The 24611-nt window shown below is 35.1% G+C and overlaps 1 protein-coding gene across 2 annotated transcripts; it reads right to left on the reverse strand.

Moving 5' to 3' along the window:
- Positions 1–20963: 20963 nt before the first annotated feature.
- LOC113299652 (pyruvate kinase, cytosolic isozyme-like) lies at positions 20964–24518 on the reverse strand. Of its 2 annotated transcripts, none has more exons than XM_026548721.1 (4): positions 24375–24518; positions 23861–24144; positions 22362–22823; positions 20964–22147 (listed from the first exon to the last, which is right to left on the reverse strand). In XM_026548721.1, the coding sequence occupies exons 2-4, from the start codon at positions 24116–24118 to the stop codon at positions 21332–21334; spliced, it is 1536 nt and encodes a 511-aa protein (XP_026404506.1). In that variant the 5' UTR covers positions 24119–24144; positions 24375–24518; the 3' UTR covers positions 20964–21331. The 2 variants fall into 2 exon arrangements, with proteins under 2 accessions (XP_026404506.1, XP_026404507.1); XM_026548722.1 differs by having other exon boundaries at positions 24257–24376.
- Between the last annotated feature and the right edge of the window lie 93 nt (positions 24519–24611).

Genomic DNA, 24611 nt, shown 5'->3' on the forward strand with positions numbered 1-24611 from the left:
GCTTGTAATACTTCTCAATCCTGTCCAACAGACAACATTCAGTTGTTTATCAAGAGCAAAGATCGTACCTGCAAAATAAAATATGGGCTAGGGTTTATTGATTATACCTATTATGGATTCAGAGAAACGAAAAGATAAAATAAAAGGGTTAGGGATAACCAAGAGCAAATATTGTACCTGCAAAATAAAACATGGGTTAGGGTTTATTGAATTTATCTGCAAAAAAAACATGGGTTAAGGTTTATTGATTCATAGAAACAAAGAGACAGAAAAGAAAAAAAAAAGTTAGGGTTTACCAAGAGCAAAGATTGGACCTGCAAAATAAAATAATGGTTAGGGTTTATTTATTTTACCTGCAAAACAAAACATGGGTTAAGGTTTATCGATTCAGAGAAACGAAAAGAGACAAAAAAAAAAAACAAATTAGGGTTTACCAAGAGCGAAGATTGTACCTGTAAAATATAACTTGAGTTAAGAGAGAACTCCTTCCTCTGTAAAAGATAAAGTCTTTGTCCCCTGGCTAGTTGCTTTTCTTTTCTTTGTATCATCATCTCCATGAAGAAAGCATATCCTAGGGTTTGTTTTTAGGGTTTGTTTTTTGTTTTTTTTTAAGGTTTTATGAGCCGAAACAGAAAAGGGTTTTGTATGTTTGTTTTTTTTGTTTTGTTTTATGTTTTGTGCCGGAAATTTGTGTGGAATTCCTCTTTTTTCTCTTTTTTGAGGAAAAGTGAAACGGGGCAATTCTGTGAGAGGGTCACGGTCACCGTTCAACGTGGAGCCTAAGGAGCTTAGGATTTTAAAGGAGTTAGATGCCAAAATAGGGTCACTAAATAAAAAACAACATCACCCCTCATCCACCATTTTTGATAATGGCATAACTATCCTTATATAATTAATGTAAATGATTATGATTAGAATTTATTAATTATGAATTTTAAGGATTGATTAAACATTAAATTATTAGTGGTGAATTAGTAGAAAAATCAAATTTATGTGAGAGAGTTGGGATTTTTGAGAGGAAGAAGAAGAAGTGAAGAAAAAAAGCTTGGGTTTTGACTTTTGAGATTTTAGTGATTAGAAGTGACCAAAATGTGTGATTCAAATCAGAGGTAAACTTCTATCGAGGTTTAATTTCTTTTTATAAGTTGAATCTGCCAAAAAATTGAATTTTTAAAACCCAGATCTGCTGACCAGATGAACAGTTCGGCTGATAACTTTTGAGCCGAACCTCTGTTTTTTTGAAATTATACCTAGGTTTGGCTGATAACTTGTCAGTCGAACCTAGGTATAATTTCAAAAAAACAGAGGTTCGGCTCAAAAGTTATCAGTCGAACTTCACTCAAAAACTGAATCATCCACTAGGTTCAGCTTGAAAAATTGAGGTTCGGCTGGAAAATTGAGGTTCGGCTGGAAAATTGAGGTTCGGCTGAAAATATTGTAAAGTCGCATTAGCCGAACATAGTGTTTCTCTAAATCATACACTAAGTTCGGCTCAAAATTGATACTGCAAGATCAGCCGAACTGATCTTCTGAAAACCCTAATTTCATCTTTGAAATCATATTCTACCGATCAAACAAGATGGGTTTGTTACGCATACATTCTAAAATACATCTAAGAGCAATTGAGATTTGGATTTCGCATTCCAACATCGCTCACTTAGATTCGTGTTTCCTTTGTTTGATTAATTTCTTTATTGAATTGGAGTCCTAGATGTTTAAGTTTAAAGTTTATTTTGATTTTTAATTTTAGGTTTTTGAGGATAAGGGAACTATGACAAATTGAAATTATTTAGGGATATATAGGTAATTACACTACCTTTAGACACCCCTTATAAACCCACCCTAGATAATATAATGGATGAGTATGCCTCAAAAAAAATTAGTATGCCTCAAAATAGGTTTCAATTTTAAATCACACCCTTCACTTCTGGTCCTTCGAAATCTCCAAGATAATAATGTAATAAAATAAAATGAATGTAAATGAGACTCTTCCAACAAAACGGATAGTGTAAGGGAGAATGTTGCAAGAAAAAATACATTATGCACTAAATCTACTGCATTGGGATAATTATTTATGGGGGATTTTGTGTTTCCTCCTCAAAAAAGATATCAAATTTGCAAAACCCCCTTTTTAGATTGATAATTGGTAAAACCTCCCATAACATGGATGTGCCGTAACTAAACTGTTAGCTCAGCACGTGCAGTGCGCGTGTCCCATAAAATAAATGATTATCCGAAATACCTCCTGCACAAACAAAACATGAACACTCTGAACACTCCGCCGCCGAAACTTCATCACCTCCACAACATCGACTCTTCTGGGTTTTGATCGAGTGAAAGTAAACCAACACCAATTTCATCCACTGATTTATTCTTTTCTCTCACACTTGGAGAAAAAATATCACCATTCATCATCTTAAAGAAAATCAAAATTTCATTTCACCTAACCCTAGATTCAAAATTGATTTGGAATTTCCTTCAAAATTTATGAAATTAAATTCGACTGTTGATGTTTGATTGGGGAATCACATATCAGATTGAAACCATTCGGGTAATTTCAATTATTTAAGGAATTTAATTACTGCTTGGACTTTGTTTTTATGAGTTGTTGGGTTTATTTTTCTCTGATCATTGACAAATTTTTGATTGTTGGTGATAATTCGGATAATTCAGATTATGAAAACATGAAAGTTGGAGATATGTGGGTATACATGGACAGGTAGAGAGAGTGAGAGGTGATGGATGATGAACATGTGATTATGTATATACAACTTAATTCAAAGTTGGGTTTTATGGGAGTGATTTATATTGATTATTGTAATTGTTTGTGATGATGAGTGGTTGAGTACTAATGAAACCTTAGAAGCATCAGTAGTATCTCAGTCACCTCCGGCCATCACCAAACTACAAAGAAGAGAAATTTATATTAAATTTCCTGATATAAGTGGTTTGCTTAGAGAACTGAACTTTTGTTGTTAATGGCGGATGGTTTGCTCATAGAAGAGATATGTTAGGGGCACGTGTAATCATCTAGGATTTTTACAAACTTAATATTATAATCCGACACACACGTGCACTGCATGTGTTGATTTAACAGACTTATCACGGTGCATCCATGTTATATGAGGTTTTACCAATTATGGATTTAAAAAGGGGGTTTTACAAATTAGCCATCTTTTTTGAGGGGGAAACACAAAATCCCCCAAAATTTATGTTACAGATTTTAGCTATCCAGTCATGTTTATGCTCAGGAGTCAGGACTCATCTTTATAGAGCTAAGATGGATATAACTTTTTCTAAGAAGTAACTTAGCTAACCTATCTGCAAAACCGTTACACTTTCTATTTTCTATTTATATAAGCAAAAGAAGAACAAACAAAAAAGTGACTGAGATGAAGAGTAGCAAGCAAAAATTGACGTGTTTTGCAGTCGATAGCAAAAAAGTTCTTCTTCATTGCTTTAATTACACCTCTATTGTCATTGTAGAATATTACTGAGTTGTATCCAAGTTGTCTGGTCATTCTGTTGTTGTCGTACAAGCTCTAGATTCTGCCTCATTTGCACTTGAGCACCATCCATTGCCTCCTGCAAAATCACATACACCACCAGATGAACTTAGTTAAACAATACTATAGGCAAACTTTTTGGTAGTGGAATTGAAAGCTGCATCAAAGAAAATATGCATAGGTTCCTTAGCAGAAACGGGAAGAGCAAATTCTGCTGAATGACATTCACCTGGTGAGTGTTGACATTCACCTGGATGCCAACACTCACATTTAAAATAGGTAACATTAGGAATGGATAAAATTGCTTTGTTACATTGCAAAGAGTGAATATCTTTAGGAATATAAAACAAATAAGTGTAAGAGGATTTGTCTTAACATTCTGAAATACTACTTGTCAACGATATATCCAGATGAACCATAAAACATAAGCAACACTATCTCTGTTCTTTTTTCATGCAACCAAGTAACACACCAATCAACAAAAGACGTTTTATGGGCTTGATAGAAAAAATGGGACAAAGAAATGCATCTCCAAACTGCTTCAGTAAAAATGCATTTACTAAACAGATGATCTACAATTTTAGTATCCAAAGATTGACACAAAGAACAAGTAGTATCCATATGATTAAATCTTCCTACCAACCAACTAGAGCTTTCCAAAGAAAATATTTAACTCTAGGTATGACCTTAAGGTTCCAGATGTCATACCAAGCAACTTTTGTAGCATTTGCATACCTATTAGCAAGGTAGTTATTAGATGATTTAACATAGACCAAACCAGTTTTTGTTCCTATCCATTTAATTGAGTCTGTTCTAGAAGAGTCGGGTTATATCACCTTAAGAGAATCAATAGAAACATCATCAAACAAAGAGTGTCTTAAAGGAAATTTCTACTTACCTTCATCAGTGGGTATATCAGAGACTGTGTGATACTTATTAATAATAACCAGGTTCACGAATGGGAAAAGTGTGTCCAAATGTGAATATTAATACCATCTCATATGTCCCCGCAGTGATTTCGCTTGATCACTTCTATTCCTCTACAAATACTTTTTTTCTTATAATGCAAAGGGTCAGATTTCGGGAAGTATTTGCATTTAAGAATTTTGCACCATAATTGATCAGGGCTAGTGATAAGTCTCCAATATAAACGAGTAAGTAAAGATAGATTAAATTTATGTGGATTTCTAAAACCTAAACCTCCACTAGTCTTATTCTTACACATGTATTTCTAAGCCTTAAGATAACTACCTTTGGATCCTTCTCTACGTTTCCACCAGAAATCTCTTCACAAAGCGTTTAGCCTATCTGATGTTTTATTAGGTAAAGCAAAGAACTCATTGATATATTGGCATTACACTCGTGACAAATGTAATTAAAATAGCTCTACCAACCTGTGAAAGAAGTTTTGCTTTCCACCCTTTAATTCTTTGATACACCTTATCTAACATATGCTAATAGTTAAAGCTCTTTGCTCTGTGGAAAAATAGTGGAGTACCTAGGTAAGTGTCCGTTTTTGTAATTCCGCCTAACTTAACTATTCTGGCCAAAATCTTACGGTGATTATTTTGAACACCATTACAAAAGTAAAATCCAGGATTCTGGTAATTGACAACCTGCCCAGATGAAGTACTAAAAATCCTGAGAATGTCTAACAAATTTATATCTTGATGTATACTAGCAGTTAGTAAATAAAAAAGCATCATCCGCAAAAAAACAAGTGAGAAACCGATGAACTGGTAGTTTTAACTTTAACACCAGTAAGTAATTTTTGTTGTTGTGCATGCAAAAGAAGTTTAGAAAAGATTCCATACATATGATAAAGATAGTAGGTGACAACGGATCCCCTTGTCGAATTCCTCTAAAAGGAGTAAATGTTTCAACAGGGGATCCATTAACAAGAACAAAATAAGTAACAGTAGAAATGCACATATAAATTAAATCAGAAAATTCATCAGAAAAATCCAGAAGCTTAAAAACATGAATAATAAAAGACCATTCCATTTGATCAAATGCTTTCAAAAGATCTAACTTGATAGTCATACGACCTATTTTACTCTTGCAAGTTTTCATAGTATACAATACTTCACAAGCAACTACTATATTATCAGTTATTTGTATATGAGGAATAAATACACATTGGTTCTGTGAAATAAGACTATCTAACAATGGTATTATAAGATTAGCTAAAAAAATTGCAACAATCTTATACATAGCATTACTTAAACTAATATGATGGAAATCACTAGGGCAAGTTGAAACTGGAACTTTTGGAATTAAAGAGATAAAAGTATGATTAACACCTGAAACAAGAGTCTTAGTTCTAAATATGTTATGAACACATTAAATTAAATCCGAGCTAATAAGATCCCAGTGATGCTGGTAAAAACCATGGGGAAACCATCAGGGCCTGACGCCCCCCAGGTAAAATTAGATATCGAGGGTATTTTAAAAAAAAAAAATCAAAAGCGAGAGATCAAAAAATAATGCTTCTATCTCTTATCTGCTCAAAACTAGAGGTTTATTTTTTATGGCTAGATACGCACGCAGTCAGAACTACCATAAACTTTTCTTGATCGTTTAATCAGACAGTCACACAGTTCCTATGCACGCAGTCAGAACTACCATAAACTTTTCTTGATCGTTTAATCAGACAGTCCCACAGTTCCTATCAAACAAAAACTATTTTCCTCATGCGAGAAACATAATTTTGTCATTTGATAGATGCATTTCATAATTGAACACAAATTTTTACATTCCACTCGCTTCGAAAATTTGTTAGTTACAGTGTGAGAATAAACATGAGAAGGTTGTATAAATCAAAAGAAAAATATCTAATAAACGAATAGAGACTTTTGTTTGTCTAAAAACCAAATACCCCTGAGCCCCACAATACCTACAACGTAGTGGACTCGGTACCTTAGACCATTTCACACAGGGACCCGACCAGTTCATGACATCAGCAGTAAATTGGTTCAGAGACATGAAGAGTTACAAGTTTACAATCAAGTAACTGAAGAAGCAATAATTTTTACAAAAGTCTCTCTCTTGAGCTCTGCTCTCTCATCGTGACGTAGGAAAACCTTTGTATTTCCACATGTAGTTTGGTGTTCTTCCTAGCAATTCTAACTCTTCCACCCCCAATTACTAACAATCATTGGATTACTAAATTATCTGGCATAATTTGTGCAGTTACACTACAACTTTCACCACGAAAGAGATTAAAAGAAGAAAAAGTATTAACATTTGCACTCATAATTACCAAAAACGTATCGGGCGTAATCCTAACATTTCTTACTTTCAAACAAACCAAAACATCAAGACCCACTATCAATAGGAACAATAGTTCACAGACATCATGAATTTCGTAGCCCTTACCAAAAGAAAATAAATAAAAACAATACGTACTAGATATAAACATGCCATAATTACCACCACTATTCAACAACTAGAATCTAACATACATTATGAATACATCGGACGCATCAACAAGAAGATTCACCACAACAACCCTATTAACAACAACAACAGGATAACGAAGATTAGAATCAAGCATCAAGAATGCCCATTTGCAAAAAACTTGTTAACCATCTTCAAACTTTTTTCAAATCCTAAGATCTTGGATGTTCTTGATACCCCAATGGCGACTCTTAATAGTCATCCCCATCGTAGCTCCAGTCCTCTTCTTCCTCGTATTGCTCATTGTAATCACTCCCTGAAGATGTAGAAGAAACACTACCTTCATTGGATGAATCACTGCCATCACTATCTTGACTTTCATCAGTCTCATCCTCCAACTGCTTAATTTAATCATCATTTGATTCTCCCTCCTGAATGGTCCTGACAAAGATCTCTGGATTGGCCCTCTCATGCTGATAGCGCTTGTAAAGCATATCCTCTTGGCATGCCATCATTATTGTCTTCTCCTATACAACATTAGAATATTCTTCACTTGTATCAACCTCTTTAACATGATCCTTAAAACCCTCACCATACTAATTTGAATCACTTTTTGTCGCACTCCCACATCTCTTCCATTTCTTTCTCTCAGATCTTTCTTCAAACTTTCTCTGATCTCTTGTATGTCTCTTTTCTCGCCAAGCAACAGACTCTATGGCATGATCTTCCTTATCTTTCTGTCTGGCCAACTCACGCACCCTACGATCCATCTCATACTTTAAATCGTTCTTCAACCTCTCTATCTCTTGATCACTCAAATTTATTGCAATACTTTTGGCTAAATTGTATGATGCGGTAGTGAGTAGGTTTATGGGAAGATTATCGCTAGGATTTTCCATCTTTTTGCTTATCTCTCTCTAATATCTTCCTCTTATAGTTTAATCTCTTTATGTTTATGCAATTTTCTCTTTAACTGCTCTTATAGAGAGTCTAGCGAACCCATTATAGCCATTTATGGTCTTGGTTAATGGTCATGTCGCTTGGTCATTCACGCCCTTTCAATGCCATGCACACTCTCTTCAAAACCATCATTACTTTGCAAAACTCTATTTTCAAAACCTAACTCTCGACGCTTTATTAGCTTTTACTCCATTTGGAATTGTCATTAAGAGGTACATTTTATATAGATTCAGAGAAGGCAACACCTGTTGAGAGGCACCAATGTTCTTTGGGGCACGTCAAACTGTTGGGTTATTTCTAAAACCAGCCAGTTAACCTTACCAAGCATCATGTCACAAAAACTTTAGCGATCAATACTCTAAAGCCAAAAAAACACCTCATCAAACAATCAAGCCCTATCTACCATCAATATTTTCACTATAAATCAATACCTTAATTACGTTTGGCAGGTTATGCCAATATTCCCATATCAAACCAAGAAAATACAAACCTATTAAGTGTTCACTAACCCGCTCTCTCATCATTCTTACATATAGGATGTATGTAATGAGAAAAACTTTGAGTTGGATTACAGGGAAAGTTGTTTGTTTATATTTTGCTACCAATCCCACGTGAATTTGAAGCTTCAATCCCTTTCAGTATCTCTGAAAAGTGAGATAGAGGGGGACAAAAAAAATGATAAAGGCTTTATGTTTTAAAATACAAACAAGAAAGCTAGCATATTTTTACATCATTTTTCCCTTGTGCATACCACAAACCATATTCAACTCTCACCAAGCATTGATATGTCAAGTTTGGTTGTCATATTTTAGTAGAAAAACTCATCTAGAGTGGCTTAATTAAATATTAGAGTCAACTTCGTTTAGGTTAGACTAGAAATTCTAGGAATGTTGAGACATACAAGTATTACTCTGAAGACCTGAAGAATGTGAAGAATTAACGAACTACAATGACGGTATCATCCTTCCACTGGAGGTTAGTAATATTGATTCGAACTGTTTCATTAATTCCTAACATATCTTTCAAGTCGTGCTATATTGAAAACATAATTGCGAAGCTGTATATACTGTACATATCGTATATAATACTCTAGTGTTGAGACATGATCATAATAGTATGATCATAGTATTAAGGAATTATACTATGAAGTATAATGCCTATCTTTTCAACTTCGTAGTATGACATCGACATAATCTTGTATATAGTGTTATGATTACGGTATGGGTTATGGTGAAGATTTCATCCTAGGAAACAATGTTTTACATTTGTTTAAAGGAAGTGCATTCATGAACTTGTTTCGTGAATCCAAAAGGAAATCAATAGGTTTATTGGTCAGGTTATTTATTGCATATCTTTGGATGACCAATATGTGTGAATTGGTAGAACCGATCTTAACTCAGGTTATGTATCTTGGTATAACCAATCACAATCCCTAGACTTATGATTTGGTGTGATCGGTCGTGGTAATTAGTGTAACCGATCCTAAGTAATCATCATGAGATGGTATGATCAATCCTTGTAATTGGTGTGACCGATCCTTGTAATTGGTGTGACCGACCATAAGTTCTGTGTAACCGATCCTTGTAATTGGTGTAACCGATCCTAGTGACTAGTGTCACCAATCACAAGCAGATATCATATTTAGGTAGAACCGATCCTAGTGATTGGTATAACTGATCTGAACCCATGTATGTGACTTGGAAAGACCGATCACAAATAACCATTGTGATTAATGGTATGACCAATCATATAGTAGTCTTGGAATACTGGCAAACCAATTCTAAACTTATTTGGAAGTGTGATAGAACCGAATCCAAGAAGCAAATCCATGTAAATATGAAATAAAGATTTGCAGTGAAAACATGTAAACATACTTTGAACACGAGCAGTAACTCTTATCATTTATTGTTCAAAGATATTCCTTGGTACTCAAGGTGATCCTCTGTCGAAATAAACTAAGAATATTTTAATTAAGGTTTTTAGTTTTATATGCTTTAATTACCATCAATTAATGCATAGCTCTAGAGAATAAAAATTAGTAATGTGCATTTACTAATTGGAGATTTTATATTGAGATATTTCGGAAATATTATACCAACATTTATCAAAATTATAAAAACAGAATTTGGGAATTCGTTGTATATCTTGAGAATATTTTCGATTTTGGAAATTCCTTGGTGTCCAAACATCCTTGGTCTATAAATACCTAAGTTTGCGTTTCTAGCAAACTATCATAAAAGCCAGGCAAACTTTATTTCTTGTTGTTTCTGGTGGAACTGTCTATTCGGAGAGAAAAGTATTCTAATTAGGTAAAATATCTTACGACCGCTCGTTTAAAGACTTATGTGGGATCAAGAATCTCTACGAGTATCGTTGGTGAGAAAATAGATAATTGCAGTGTTATTAGTTTTCGACTTGATTTGATTTGATTGATGGTTGTTGAAACTTTGATTGCACCTAGTTTTTTTATGCTTGAGAATCTTCTCTTCTGATATAAGATTTACTCAGACTATATCAAAGTATCGACGGAGAACTGTTGTTAGATCTAAAGACATCTTATGATAATCCATTGTTAACAGTCTCCGTTCTATGCATGATTGATCACAAGAGATTCAAGTGGTATTGCTTAGGTATTTAAAGATAATAGAAGATTTGAAGACGAAGAGTATTTTGTGGATTTAGTGCACAAAACTTGATCGGATTGGATCCAGCTAGAATCAATTTATCTTTGATAGATCTGATTGATTAGTTGCATAAGATCGGAATTCTCTATATTTCTCTTTGAGATCTATATTGATTGAGTGTGAATCTATACTTGACTATTTCGGTAGTTATATTTATATTTATCTAACCAGACAAAGGAGTTTATTAGATTAAAAGGAAGATCCTTTGTCAACGACTCATCTATATTTTTTAGCAAGATTGATTAGAGTGGTTTCCAAACATATTCTTCCTTTGCTGTTTGGAATACGATCTAAAGGACTTGTTATTCACTTGCGTGACTCTAGAAGTCGAAGGCGCATGGATACTGAGGGAACTAAATATCTAGAGGTAGTGTGCTTGGTCTCAACTATACGAAGTTATTATTATTTTTTATATAGCGGCTTAATTCTGAGAGTATTCAAAATTGGAGTAGGTCCCAGGGTTTTTCTGCATTTGCGGTTTCCTCGATAACAAAATCTTACTGTCATTTACTTTTCTATTCCGTAGTTATAATTGTTTTTATTATAATTAAAAGTAAATTATACTTGTACGTTAACCCCGTAATAATTGAAAGTGATCCTATAGAGTTTGTTATTACCGAACCTATTATCAAGTACACACTTTGTTGTAGTATTGTCTCGATCTTGTATCCATAGTCAATCACACAAGTTATCTTGTTGTTGTATTGTCTTGATCTTGTATCCATAAACAATCATACGAAGTGTGAACCGAATTGTCGTATTGTCTCGACTCTGTCCATAAAAGATCACATTCGGTAGAGGACTTATAGGTTGAAATAAAAAGATTGTGGTGTATTTGGGTACCCTCGTCTTTTCACATCAATAAGTACCAAAGCTAGAATCTTTTGTATTCAGATACATATTTTGATTCATAAACTAGCTTCCCTTCATGCTAGATATTTTTCAATATATTTCACTTTTATAAGTTATATGGAGTCTTTAAGTACTCAAGATAACACTCACTCTGCAAATTTAGACGTTCAAAACCTCACATTTCAAATGGCTGAGAAGCTAACCCTACCGTCAACTCTTACTGAGCTAGTATTCATTGAAAAAATTGTTATCTTAGCTGAAACTGATAATAATTGTAAATGGTATATAGTTGGGTACATATGCAGTGAAACTCTTGTTCCCACTTCTTTTATCGGTTATCATATCTATAAATGGGCATTATCTCAAACACCTACTGTTACTACCTTCACTGGTCTAAGAAACAAAGCTCTTATAAAAAATTTAGCAGAGAATGATTTCAATAGAGTAAATGAGCAACGTCCTTGGTTTGTATGTGGTTATTTAATGGTCCTTAGAGTTGTTCGTCCAACATGATGGCTAACAAATTATCAAGTTTCCTTCACATAAGAACTTATGTGGCTGATCTTATGCAATATCCAAGAAGAATGCATTGAATTTGAGGATCTCCAAAAGCTCACTTTCTAACTGGGTAAACTAATTGAAGCTCAAGAACCCTATGGAAATCATCCATTGAAGGAGAATGTTAAAGTTTGTATTAGGGTCTCTGTCCAAAAAGCTTTACTAACTGGTATCCTCTCTTTACTAGTGGAAGAACCCAACCTTTTCTAATTGAGTGCATATACTATAAAGTTCCGCGTTACTTATGTATTTCATGTCGTGTAATTGATCACAAAGATGTAGATTTCCTAGCTTGAAGAACTAGGCAGAAAGTTATTAAAGAAGCAGCCTCATCTAGCACCAGATATTCTCTTCCAACTGTCTCTAGCCTCGTGATGCCGCCAAAGCCAGTTATTCAATTCCCTGTCTCTACTTCTAATATAGTGATTAATGAAACTATCATATCTCCAAGTGATATCGTTCTAGATACCCAAGATGGATCTTGATACTCACTCTAGTGATAAAAGAAAAGCTAGAGTTACTACTCAAAATGCTGAAAATGTTGTTCAAAAGGTTTGGAAATTTTAGAGCACACCTCGGTCGAATTCGCAAGCGTTGTTATCTCAAGTGATTAATGAAACTATCATGTCTCCAAGTGATATTGTTCTGGATACCCAAGATGGAACTCTTGATACTCACTCTAGTGATAAATGAAAAGCTAGAGTTACTACTCAAAATGCTGAAATTGTTGTTCAAAAAGGTTTGGAATGTTAGAGCACTGCTCGGTCGAACTCGCAAGCGTTGCTATCTCAAGCTTGTTTTTCAAGTTTAGTTGATCAAAACTATATACTTGATTTCTAGTTTACTTATAGTTGTGTCTCGGATTAGGATAGAAGTGTGTAGTTGAGCAATACACTTCACGACGTTCACCAATTGAAGAAGAAGATCTATTGAAGAGCTTGGAGGAACTTCATCAACAAAAGGTACGTGGAGACTAAAACTTATTTATCACTCAGAAGTCTATTCTATTTTATCTTCTAAAGAGATTAAGTCGTATAGCTATATAGACTTCGAATTATACACATTTGAAATTTCGAGCCTAGTTTATCCCGTATATATATTTCTCGAAATACATGTTGGAAGCTTTTTAGATTTAGCTTTAAGTTCATCATCTACTTGACGAGTTTAGTTGGAGACAATTTATTTGTTGGAAACTAAATATTAAGTCAAGATGATCATGTGAAAATTACCTTGAACATCTTACAGGATTTGTGTGAGACAATCATTTGATGTTAACTTGGGAAGTTTCGTATAGATCGATTAATCACTTGACAATTACTTGAGGCTAGTGGTATGTGTAATATTACCATTGTTGTCTTCTAGGGGTGTTTCAATGATTAAACCGAGAGTTTTAGAACTACTCCCAATGTATGGATATAGCATAGTATGCGTACCTTGTATGCGAAATGTGAATACTAGTTCAGGTCTGAAACTGCGGTTTGCGAATAGTGTTTCCGAACGGCTAAGACTAGGTAGGTCCGGAACTGTGGTTCGCCTACTCTGTTTGCGAACACAGTGGATAGGTTCTAAAATCGGTAAGTATGACAATTCATACTTATCAACTCATGTTCGTTTAGTGAAATAAGGTATGCGAACATTTTTTGCAAACCGTGGCATTATGTTCATCAATTGGTTCTTGTATAAGTACTTTGTACAACTACAAACCAAACCGAATATGTTTCAAATTGTTCATGGATATTTCTATGAGATAGTGAACATTTTAACAACCTTATTAAAGCACATTTAGATTCATTTGATTATCTATAATGATTGATTGATCATCATATTTGATCTGGAAGTGTTAGATGAATATGGCTAAACTATAAGTGTTCATGTGGCTAACTTCGGTTAACTATTATTGAGCCAACGGTTATACACGTTTAGGTACGGTTCACCCATATCTAAATATAAGTATATTTCATTTGTGTGTATCAAGCTAATACCATCTAACGATGGAGATTGATTGCTTGTTTTCTAAGCAGACTTAGCTTCAATCTTAAATCAGGAGTTCATCTAACGGTGAATATCAATTTCTTTGTTACTAAGCTATCTTAGCTTTGATTGTAAGCAACCCTGATTTGAAAGACTATATAAAGGATAACTCTAGCATATGGGAAACCTAATCCCGACACTCTTGTGTGCCCTAGTTGCAAACTAGAGTCGATTCTCCATTAACCTGTTTTCCAAAACCATTATTAGGTTAGCGACTTGAAGACTTCATTTGGGATTCGTGAAGCCAGATCCAATTATTTTCTCTATAGTTTCGTATTCTGATCTTACTTTTTCTACCGTGTTGAGTTTAATATTCTCTAATATTTTATCGAGATTTATCTCCGTTAGGTAAGATATTAAAAGTAATCACAACAATTCTTCGTCTCAGACTCTTGTGATTCTGCAATAACTTCTTTTGTTAATCAGTTAGGTTATTGTGAGGTGACTAATATTTCTAGGCTTCTTTTCGGGAGTATGGGACCGGATTATTAGTTGAGTTTCATATACACCTTGATCTTTATCTTAAGACGAAAACAACAACCAGAATAGACTTATCTGTGGGAGACAGATTTGTCTATAAGTCGTCGACTTTAGGTCGTAACAACTCTTCATTGTGGGTAAGATCATCTAAGGGAATCAAGTGCGCAGAGTCCTGCTGGAATTCAAGAGGCGTAAGGAACGCGATTGTACCTTAATCGGTGTGAGACTTGGTTAGGGACCAACTACATTCCAGTCCAAAGTTAACTTGTAGTAGGCTAGAGTCTATAGCAGCTTAATACAGTGTGGTGTTCAAATTTGGACTAGCACCCGAGGTTTTTCTGCATTTTGGTTTCCTCGTTAACAAAAATTTTGGTGTCTATATTATTTCTTTTCCGTATTATATTTGTTTATATAATTATAATATCACAGGTTGTACGTAGTTCAATCATAGTTGATAAATCTGACCTTGTGTTTGTTGGATAGGACTTGATTGATACTCAGAAATTGGTTTTTGGTACCATCCGAGTTATTCTCATAACAATCAGTCTCAGGGATTCATATCTAGTTGATTTACTGATTTTATTGAGAAAGAGATAAAGATCTTTGATATGTTTCTTGATTGAGTCTCACTTTTAAGTTGATGCTCTCAGAATTATATTGGAGTTTAGTCTATACAAATTGTTGAATGAATTAGTTGGGTGTGGTTGTTATACCCCCGTATTTCAGGCAAGTAATCTTCAAATGGGTCCTTTTGTTAATCGATATACTGCTCTAAAGTTTTTTGATGTTAGCCCGATTCAACAAATCTCAACTCAGTTAAATAATGGCTTGTCGGTCATCTTCAAGCAAGTTACTACTCAGAATATGACAGTTGATGCATCTATTTTTAATCCCGAGTTATCAAATCGGGGCCTGATTCAAACCACTAATTCTTCTAGAAGGTTTAAAACTGCGGCTTTTCCGACTCAAAAACCTGCTATTACTAAGGAAGAAGTTATTTCCTCAGATGTTGAACATGATACTCTGTCAAATCTCAAAAGAAAAATTAATCCTTGATTGGATTTGAGGAACATACTATAGCCAGATCTTCTAATTTAAAAAGTATTGTGGTCATCTTAGAACAAAGTGATGTGTCTGAAACCAGATTATTCAAAGTTATGTCCTCATGTTACCAAATTGGGTGATCTTCCTATCATCAACTTATCCAATTGTACCCTCAATACCCATTCCTTGGTTGACCCATATGGTAGTTGTTAGAGCATAGCTCGGTTGAACCCACCAAGCGTTGGTATTTCAAGTTTGGTTGTCATATTTTAGTGAATCAAAACTCAATTAAAGAGTCGTTTGATTATGTACTAGAGACAACTTTGTGTAGGTTAGGATAGAAAGATTAGGATAACGATACATACAAGTATTACTCGAAGACTTGAAGAATGTGAAGAAGTAACAAGCTACATCGACGATATCATCCTTCCTTTTGAGGTTAGTAATATTTTGACTTGAACTGTTTCATTCCCAACGTATCTTTCAAGTCGTGCTATATTGAAAACATAACTGCGAAGCTGTGAATGATTATACTCTAGTAGACATGGTGTTAAGGAATTAGAATACGAAGTATAACGCTTATCTTTTGAACTTTGTATATAAGACATCGACATAATCGTATGAATGCTATTGTGATTATGGGTATGGGTGAATATTTCATCCTAGGAAACAATGTTTACATTCGTTTAAAGGAAGTACATTCATGAACTTCTTTTATGAATCGAAGGGGAAATCGCTAGGCTTATTGGTATTGTTATTCATTGCATATATTTGGATTACCAATATGTGTGAGTTAGTAGAACCGAACATAACTTGTTATGCATCTTGGTAAAACTAGTCACAATGCATGACTTATGTATTGGTATGAATTTTATTAGTGTAATTGATCCTAAGTAATCACCTAAGATGGTATGATCGATATTGTAATTGGTGTGACCGATCCTAGTAATTGGTGTGAAGGATCAAAAAAGAGTGTGTAGATCCTAGTAATTGGTGTAACCCGTCCTGGTAATTGGTGTAACTGATCCTGGTAACTGGTGTGACAGATCACAAGTAATACCATGAGAATATGGTAACTGGTCCTGGTAATTGACGTAACCGATCCTGGTAACTGATGTAACCGGTCCCAGTAACCATATTAAGGTAGAACCAATCCTTGTGTTTGGTAGAACCGTAAACCCATGATTAGTGTATTGATATTTGATCAATCACATAGTTCTTGGAAATCAGATGAACCAGTTCTAAACTTGTTTGGAAGTGTGGTATAATCGGTTCCAAGATTGTAAATATGAAAAAGGATTTACAAAGAAATAAGATGTCGACATACTTTGAACATGATCAGTAACTCTTATCTTTTATTGTTCAAAGATATTCCTTTATAACTCAAGGAGATCTCGGACCGAAATAAGTTGAGAAACTTTTAATCAAGGTTGTTAATTTTATATGCTTTTAATTACCAGCAATTAAAATGCATATCTCTGAAATAAAACTTGGTAACGTGCATTTACTAATCGGATATTTTCTAGTAGGATTTCGGTTAATTTTTGACAGAGCATTTCTAGGAATTATGAAAACTGATTTGGGAATTTATTGCATATCTTGAGAATATTCGGTTTTGGAAATTCCTTGGTGTCCAAACTTCCTTGGTCTATAAATACCCAAGTTTTCATTTCGAGCAAACTATCCTAAGAGCCAGCAAAACTACCTTGTTGTGTTTTTATTGGTGGAGCCGTCTATTCGGAGAGGAAAGTACCCTAATTAGACGAAATCTCTTAGGACCGCTCGTTTAAAGACTTCTGTGGGATCAAGAAGCTCTACGAGTATCGTTGGTGGGAAACTAGATAATTGTAGTATTATTGTTCTCGATTTGATTTGAATGACTAACGGTTGTTGAACTTTGATTCCACCTAGTTTGTTTATTCTTGAGAATCTTCTCTTCTGATATAAAATTCACTCAAACTAGATCGAAGTGTCGACAGGATCTTTTGAACTGTTTGTAGATCTAAAGACATCTTGTGATAATCCATTGTTAACAGACTCCATTCTGTGTGTGATTGATCAAAAGAGATTCAAGCTGTGGTGTGCAGGTGTTTATTGAAGATTTAAGAAGATTTGAAGACAAAGAAGATTTCTTATTGGTTTCATAATCTTTGGTGTGCACAAAACTTGATCGGCTGGGATCCAACTATAATCGGTTTATCCTTGATAGATTTGATTGATTAGTTGCGTAGATCGGCATCACTATATAGCATCTTGGTAGATTCTATTTTTGATTGCAAAATCTAAACTCGGTTACTTTGGTAGTTGTTGGATAGATAGATCTAAACCCGACAAAGGAGTTTATTAGATTAAACAGAAGAGTCGTTGTCTAACTCATATCACTGAGATTGAATAGAGTTGTTACCGAACAGATTTGTTAATCATTTACTGTTTGGAATACGAACCAAAGGAATTGTTCCAGTGCGTGTACTTATTGAATGTCGGAAGCGCATGGATACTGAAGAAACTAGGTGAACTATAGATTTAGTTGCTTGGTCTCAACTATACGAAGTTGGTATGATTTTGTATACATGCTTAATTCTCAGAGTATTCAATTCTGGACTGGGTCCTGGGGTTTTTCTGCATTTGCGGTTTCCTCGTTAACAAAATATTGTTGTGTCATTTACTTTTGTTGTCCACAATTATAATTTTTGTTATTATAATTTAAAGTAAATTACCCAACCGTTAACTCTATATTAATTGATAGTGATCCTATAGAGTTTGGTTAAGTCCGAACCTATTATCAAGTAATCGCACTTTGATTGTTGTATTGTCTCGATCTCGTATCCATAGACGATCACACAAAGTGTGAATACCGATTCGTTGTATTGTCTCGACTCAGTCCATAGACAATCACTTTCGGTAAGAGGACTTATAGGTGGAAAAGTTTAAGATTGTGGTATATTTGGGTACCCTCGTCTTTTCAGTAGTTATAATATACCTGCTGACGATTCCCCAGGAAACAATGGTGTCCGCAATAATTATCCTCATGCCATTGCTACTTTGAGTCTCAATTCTACCCAAGATGCTTCTCAAATTGGTGGTTCTACTGATGCTCAGCTTGGTGGCAGGTCTGATACTAATTAGGTAAATTCAATTCCTTCTCCCCCTTTGAATGATCCTCCCAATGCTGCTACTCCAATGAATCATTTCGATGTAAATAATGTTAACATGATGTGTTGGAATGTTAGAGGTTTGGGTAAAAAAATTTAATAAGGAACTTAGCCTTCTGTATAGAAATATCAACCTTGATATTATCTTTTTGTCTGAAACTAAAATGAATAAAGACTTGCCTACTAGAAGACTGAGAAACATGGGTTTTCCATGTACTTTCAACGTTCCAAGTATTGGAAGAAGTGGTGGATTATCGAAAGAAATTAACCTCAATGTTTATCCCCAAGCTCTAGGGGCATCTATGTCACAACCAATGATATTATCCATTCTAAACTCTGTCATATCCACTTTATATATGGTGAACCTAATAGTAGCTTAACACAAGCCTTCTGGGATAACCAGTGCTAGTTACCTTCTACACCACTAGATGAACCTGTATTCTTTGTAGGAGATTTTAATGTTCTTCTAGGTACTGAGGATAAGAATGGTGGCTTAGAAGTAGAAAACTCTGACTTTTTAAACCTCGGAAACTTCTGCAATGTTTTTAATTTATATTATCCTGGTTTCTCTGGTCCTAGATTTACTTAGTATAATATGCAACATGGTAATGACCTTATTATCGAAAGATTAGATAGATGTGTGAATAATTTTCCTAGGGATTCCTCTGATCATTGTCTCATGCATATTGGTTTTAATTATGATGATATTAACATGTCTAGACCACTCCATTTCATGACCACGTGGATTTAATACCCTACATGTAGAGACATTATAGCCAATTCTTGGCCTGTAAATATAGTGGGGCATTCAAATTGAAAGCTAAACTTCTCAGTACTAAAAAGGGTCTTCATGAATGGAATAAGTCCTCTTTTGGAAACATTCAGACCAATATTAAAACTACTAGAGAGGACTTAGTTGATATTCAAATTTCTAACCCAACTGACTCTAGTTCCATCTCTAGACGGATCCAGATTGGAGTACTTGTATAACTTAGAAAAGTTATACTTGAAGGATAAATATAGAGATGGCTTATGGAAGGAGGTAGAAACTCCCCTTATTTACATAGAGTCACTCTTTTCAGAAGAAAAAAAATGCTATCAGTTGAATTAAAAACAATTCTGGAACTATTTCAACTGATAGAGATAGTATTGCTACTTTCTTTGTAGATTATTTTAAAACCATGTATTCTTCCAATCATCGGCAATTTCAGGATGAAATTCTTTAAGATTTTCCGGTGAAATTTTCTGATGAGGATAACTCCCATCTAAATTCTCCCCCTCTCTGCTGAGGAAATTTAAAATGTTGTCTTTCAAATGGGAGGGGGAAAAGCCCCATGACCTGATGGTTTTACATGACTTTTTTACCAGAAGCATTGGCAGATTGTTGGTGAGGCAATTGTTGATATGACCCAAACTTTTTTTTCGTACTGGGCATATTGCTAAAGTTTTCAATCATACTAACATAGCTCCAATACCTAAGGTTCGTCTAGCTGAGCTAGTCTCCCAATATAGACCCATTGGTGTTTGCAACTTTATTTACAAAATCTTATCTAAGACCTTAGCTAATAGACGCAAACCTTTTATGAACAATCTTATTTCTCAAAACCAAAGTGCTTTTCTTCATAAGAGAAGTATTTCTGATGACATTCTTCTTGCCAATGAGGCAATTTATGATGTAAAAATCATCATAAGAACATTGATGGTATTGCTGCTAAAACTTGACATGTCTAAAGCATATGATAAACTTGAATGGTCTTTTCTTGAAAAGGTTTGACATTCATACTATAGACTCAGGTGAAAAGTATTTGAGAACTCCTACTGTTTTTCAATCCTCTAAAATCCAAACTCATATGAGTATTTTACAGGTGGTTGATGCTAGAATCTCTATCTGGTTTCATAAACTTTTATCTCGAATTGCTAGATACACTTTGATTAAGCATGTAGGCCAAGCTATACCTCTTTATCAAATGGGTGCCTTCCTCGGCTATACCCCTTTTAATCAAAAGTGCTCAAGATCTTATCGAACTTTTCTCTTCTTGCCAATTTGATGGTGATACTAGAATAGACACAAACTTTAAAGACATTCAATTATTTTCTTCTAAGTTAGAAGAAGCTTGTATTTTTACTTTTCAAGGTTACGTAATTCTGGTGCTCATGCGCTTACTCAATGGGAAAAAAACATAAGTCTACTATGTACTGGTCTGTGCCTCCAATCTGGCTCTTGCCAGTTATCCAGGGGATCATTAGTCTTGTTGAAGGCCTTCGTCTTTAAAAAAAAATGATAAGAAAAAAAGTAACCGACGAGGCCCCGTAGATAGATACTCTCAACTTATTACACAGGCAAAAAACATAAAAGTTGAGAAAGAGAGCTACAAAATGCCAAACACAACTGATGGTTGGCCAATGTTTTCAAATGTAATCCAAGGAACAGTAGTTACCCTACACCTACATCATTAAAGCCCTAAATATCTTTAAACCAAGAAATGTTTTCAGGGCCAGGAATAAAAGATAAGGAAAAGAAGGAAACATAAGCAGAGGAAGATAACTTCTCCAAATTATACTAAAGCAAAAAGATATCGTATAGAAGGTCCAGAAAATAGCAGCAGAAGTGTTTCATTACCCTCCCAAAATAACTGTCATCTGATTTACTTCACGACGTCAATACTTAAGACTTCACAACACAGATCTTAATGACTGAGGCTCCCCCAATACGATGGAGTGCCACAATTGCATCCCCAGGTTTGCACAAATTCCTCTTAGTTGCAGACTTGAGGGCAGCTTCCAGAATCACCTCAGTTGATTCCGTGTCTGTGGCCTTGGCTGAACCTTCGGCAAGTAACGGAATTAGTCCTCTGTAGCAAAGACTCTGTCTTGCTGGAGTTTCATCACTGCAGGTCCAGTTGAAGGAGTCAGTTGTCAGAACTGGGACCACTACGTTAAGGATTGGTACTGCTGGCCTGTACTTAGCTACCAACTTTGCTGTAGTTCCACCACGAGTCATCACAACAATAAGGGTGGCTCTAGCCTTGTTAGCTGTCCGGACAGCAGAAGAGGCAAGACTTTCCAACGGGCTCATTGGAAGTGGGGTAGACCTAATCATTTCCTTGAAGATGGCATTATAATCAAGGGAAGATTCAGCTTCGATACATATCCTGGCCATGATCTTCACGGCAAGCTCTGGGTAGGCCCCGGCAGCACTCTCACCACTGAGCATGACACAGTCAGTACCGTCTAGGACAGCATTGGCAACATCAGTGGCTTCAGCCCTGGTGGGTCTTGGGGACTTGATCATCGACTCAAGCATCTGGGTGGCAGTGACCACAGGCTTCCCAACAAGGTTGCACTTGTAGATCATCATCTTCTGTGCAAGAAAGATCTTCTCTACTGGAATCTCCATCCCAAGATCACCTCTAGCAACCATAAAAGAATCTGTCTCGCGAAGGATCTCATCGAAGTTGACCACTCCTTCCTGATTTTCAACCTTGAATAAGCAGAGGTATAAACAGATGGTCATTAAACACTAAAAAAGAATTACATGACACGAATTACGCAGTTGATCTACTACTCCATTGGAGATTCAGAATAACCATGAATACCTACAACTATCGAAACTGCCCTATTTTCCCATTTCACGGGGCTTTGACAACTCAAGAAAACATAAAATGCACAAGAAAACATTCTGAGGGAAAACTAACCTTTGACATCAGCTGAATGCTTTTTGAATGTGGTCCAAGGAGCGTTCGGACATTGACAAGATCTGAGCCCTTGCGCACAAACGATAGAGCAATCATATCTATCTTGTTGGGAACACCCCATTCCATGATGTCCTCTTTGTCCTTCTCTGTAAGAGTGGGGAGATCAACCACGATACCAGGGAGATTTACATTCTTTCTCTCTCCTAGGACAGCAGTGTTCTCACATCGACATTTCACAGTTCCTGCACCTACGTCACAAGACAACACAGTGAGCGTGATGGTTCCATCGGCACACAAGATGGTATTTCCAGGCTTCACGTCTTCTGGAAGCTTTTTGTAACTCATAGTAATTGTCTTTCCATCCCCTTTCAAGTCGTAGTCTGTGGAGATTGTAACTTCCTGGCCCTCTTTAAGTTGAACAGGTTTTTCATCCACAAGGAATCCAGTTCGGATCTCAGGTCCCTGTAAAACAAGCAAAAAGAACCAATCAGCAATTATAAGCATCTTGTTCCCTCAATAACAATGAAGATTTCAGTGTTAAACTCAACTTATGAATAATGTCTACAAACCATGTATACATTCAGCAGTAACAAAATAACATAGCACTTCACCATTTACAAATGTCAGGGTACGAGCCAAGGAATACAAGAAGCTTCAATCTAAAATTATATAGAGTGAGATCCGACATATGAGCATTATTCATTATACCAACAAAGTAAACCGCAAACCAAAATACTATGTGAAATTAAAATGAAGTGTGCTGTCTAAAACCAGTTGAATTCAGTCTTTTCCAGCAGCGATAAATTCCAAGAACCAGGAGTCAAAGTATTGTGGTTTCAACATAGATCATGACAAGAATTCAGCTAATCCTATATCCACTTATGATAATTAGCATACGTGTTGATATCTACTTCTGCTATAAAGGGCCAAACACTAGCACGTACTACACCAATATGTAGACAAGTACACCTTATGGACGAAACTTGTTTTCCTAAAATGCCCAATCTGTACTAGTAGTTTCACTCAATCCGGAACTGAATTGATTGGCTGAAGTAAAAAATAGCTATCAATTTCACGGTAACAACAAGTAAAAATAAAGCAAACCGTTGCTTAAAAAATCAAATCAGCTTATACAACCCATTCCTTTTCATGGTCAAGAAAAGAACAAAACCTTAACATGGTCAACCAGTGAGACAAGATTAGGCTGGGATTTCAAAACACTCGCAACCTCTTAAAAGAAGTCAAAGTTTCTGTTCAGCGATACATAAAAGAGTTTCTAGATGAGTTATTTCAATTCCAATCATACATGAGAATTGAACAACTGCACAAATTCAAAAAACGAATATTTTACATAGTTTCAAACTCAAGCAAAGAATTACAGCAACAAAAACATTCAAATTTTACTTAATTTATAAATAAATAAAGTATAATTCACGCAAAACTCACAAGATTAGAAAATTTTAATTTCAAAAAAGAATTATAGAAATCAGTAAACAGACCTTAGTATCGAGCATAACAGCACACATGATCTCAGTTTTCTGCATAGCAATTTTAAGATTATCCAAAGTCTCTTGATGATATGAATGACTCCCATGTGAGAAATTGAATCTAGCAACATTCATTCCAGCTTTCAATAGCTTTGAAATCATTTCAACAGATCTAGAAGCTGGTCCAAGTGTACAAACAATCTTTGTCTTTGGAATTCTACCATCATTTGGTAATTCCTTTAAGATCCCTTCAATATCAATATTCGCCATTAATTGAATCTACACTTCCAAAAACCCTACAACAACAAAAACAAATCCAAAAATCTCAGTCAAATTTAATAAATCCAACTCAATCAAACAAAACTCAAGTAAATAAACAGATCTATTAAGCTTATTAATCCATCAAACCTTTATCAAATTTCAGCTCAAAATGTTAATGAGAAGTGAAGATTTGATGGTGTGTGGAAGAAGCAAATGAAACCCTAGATTTAAAGAGAAGAATGAATTGGGAGAGTACTATTATTACCTTTATAGAATATGCTGATGAGATCCAAGTCTTGATCAGAAAGAAATAAGAGGAGAGGAGAAAAAATTGTTCAGTGGAGAGAGGTGTAGTTAAAAATTTATAGAAAGAAAACGTCTGTCTATAAAGAAAGAAAAGAAAACAAAGATATTCTATTCGGGTATGAAAACAACCTCATAACAGAGGAGGTTAGTGGAGAGAAAGAAACAAAAACAGTGAAATTAACTTACCCACGGTAAT

Source organism: Papaver somniferum, chromosome 7, assembly GCF_003573695.1.
Source record: "Papaver somniferum cultivar HN1 chromosome 7, ASM357369v1, whole genome shotgun sequence".
Lineage (NCBI taxonomy): Eukaryota > Viridiplantae > Streptophyta > Magnoliopsida > Ranunculales > Papaveraceae > Papaver > Papaver somniferum.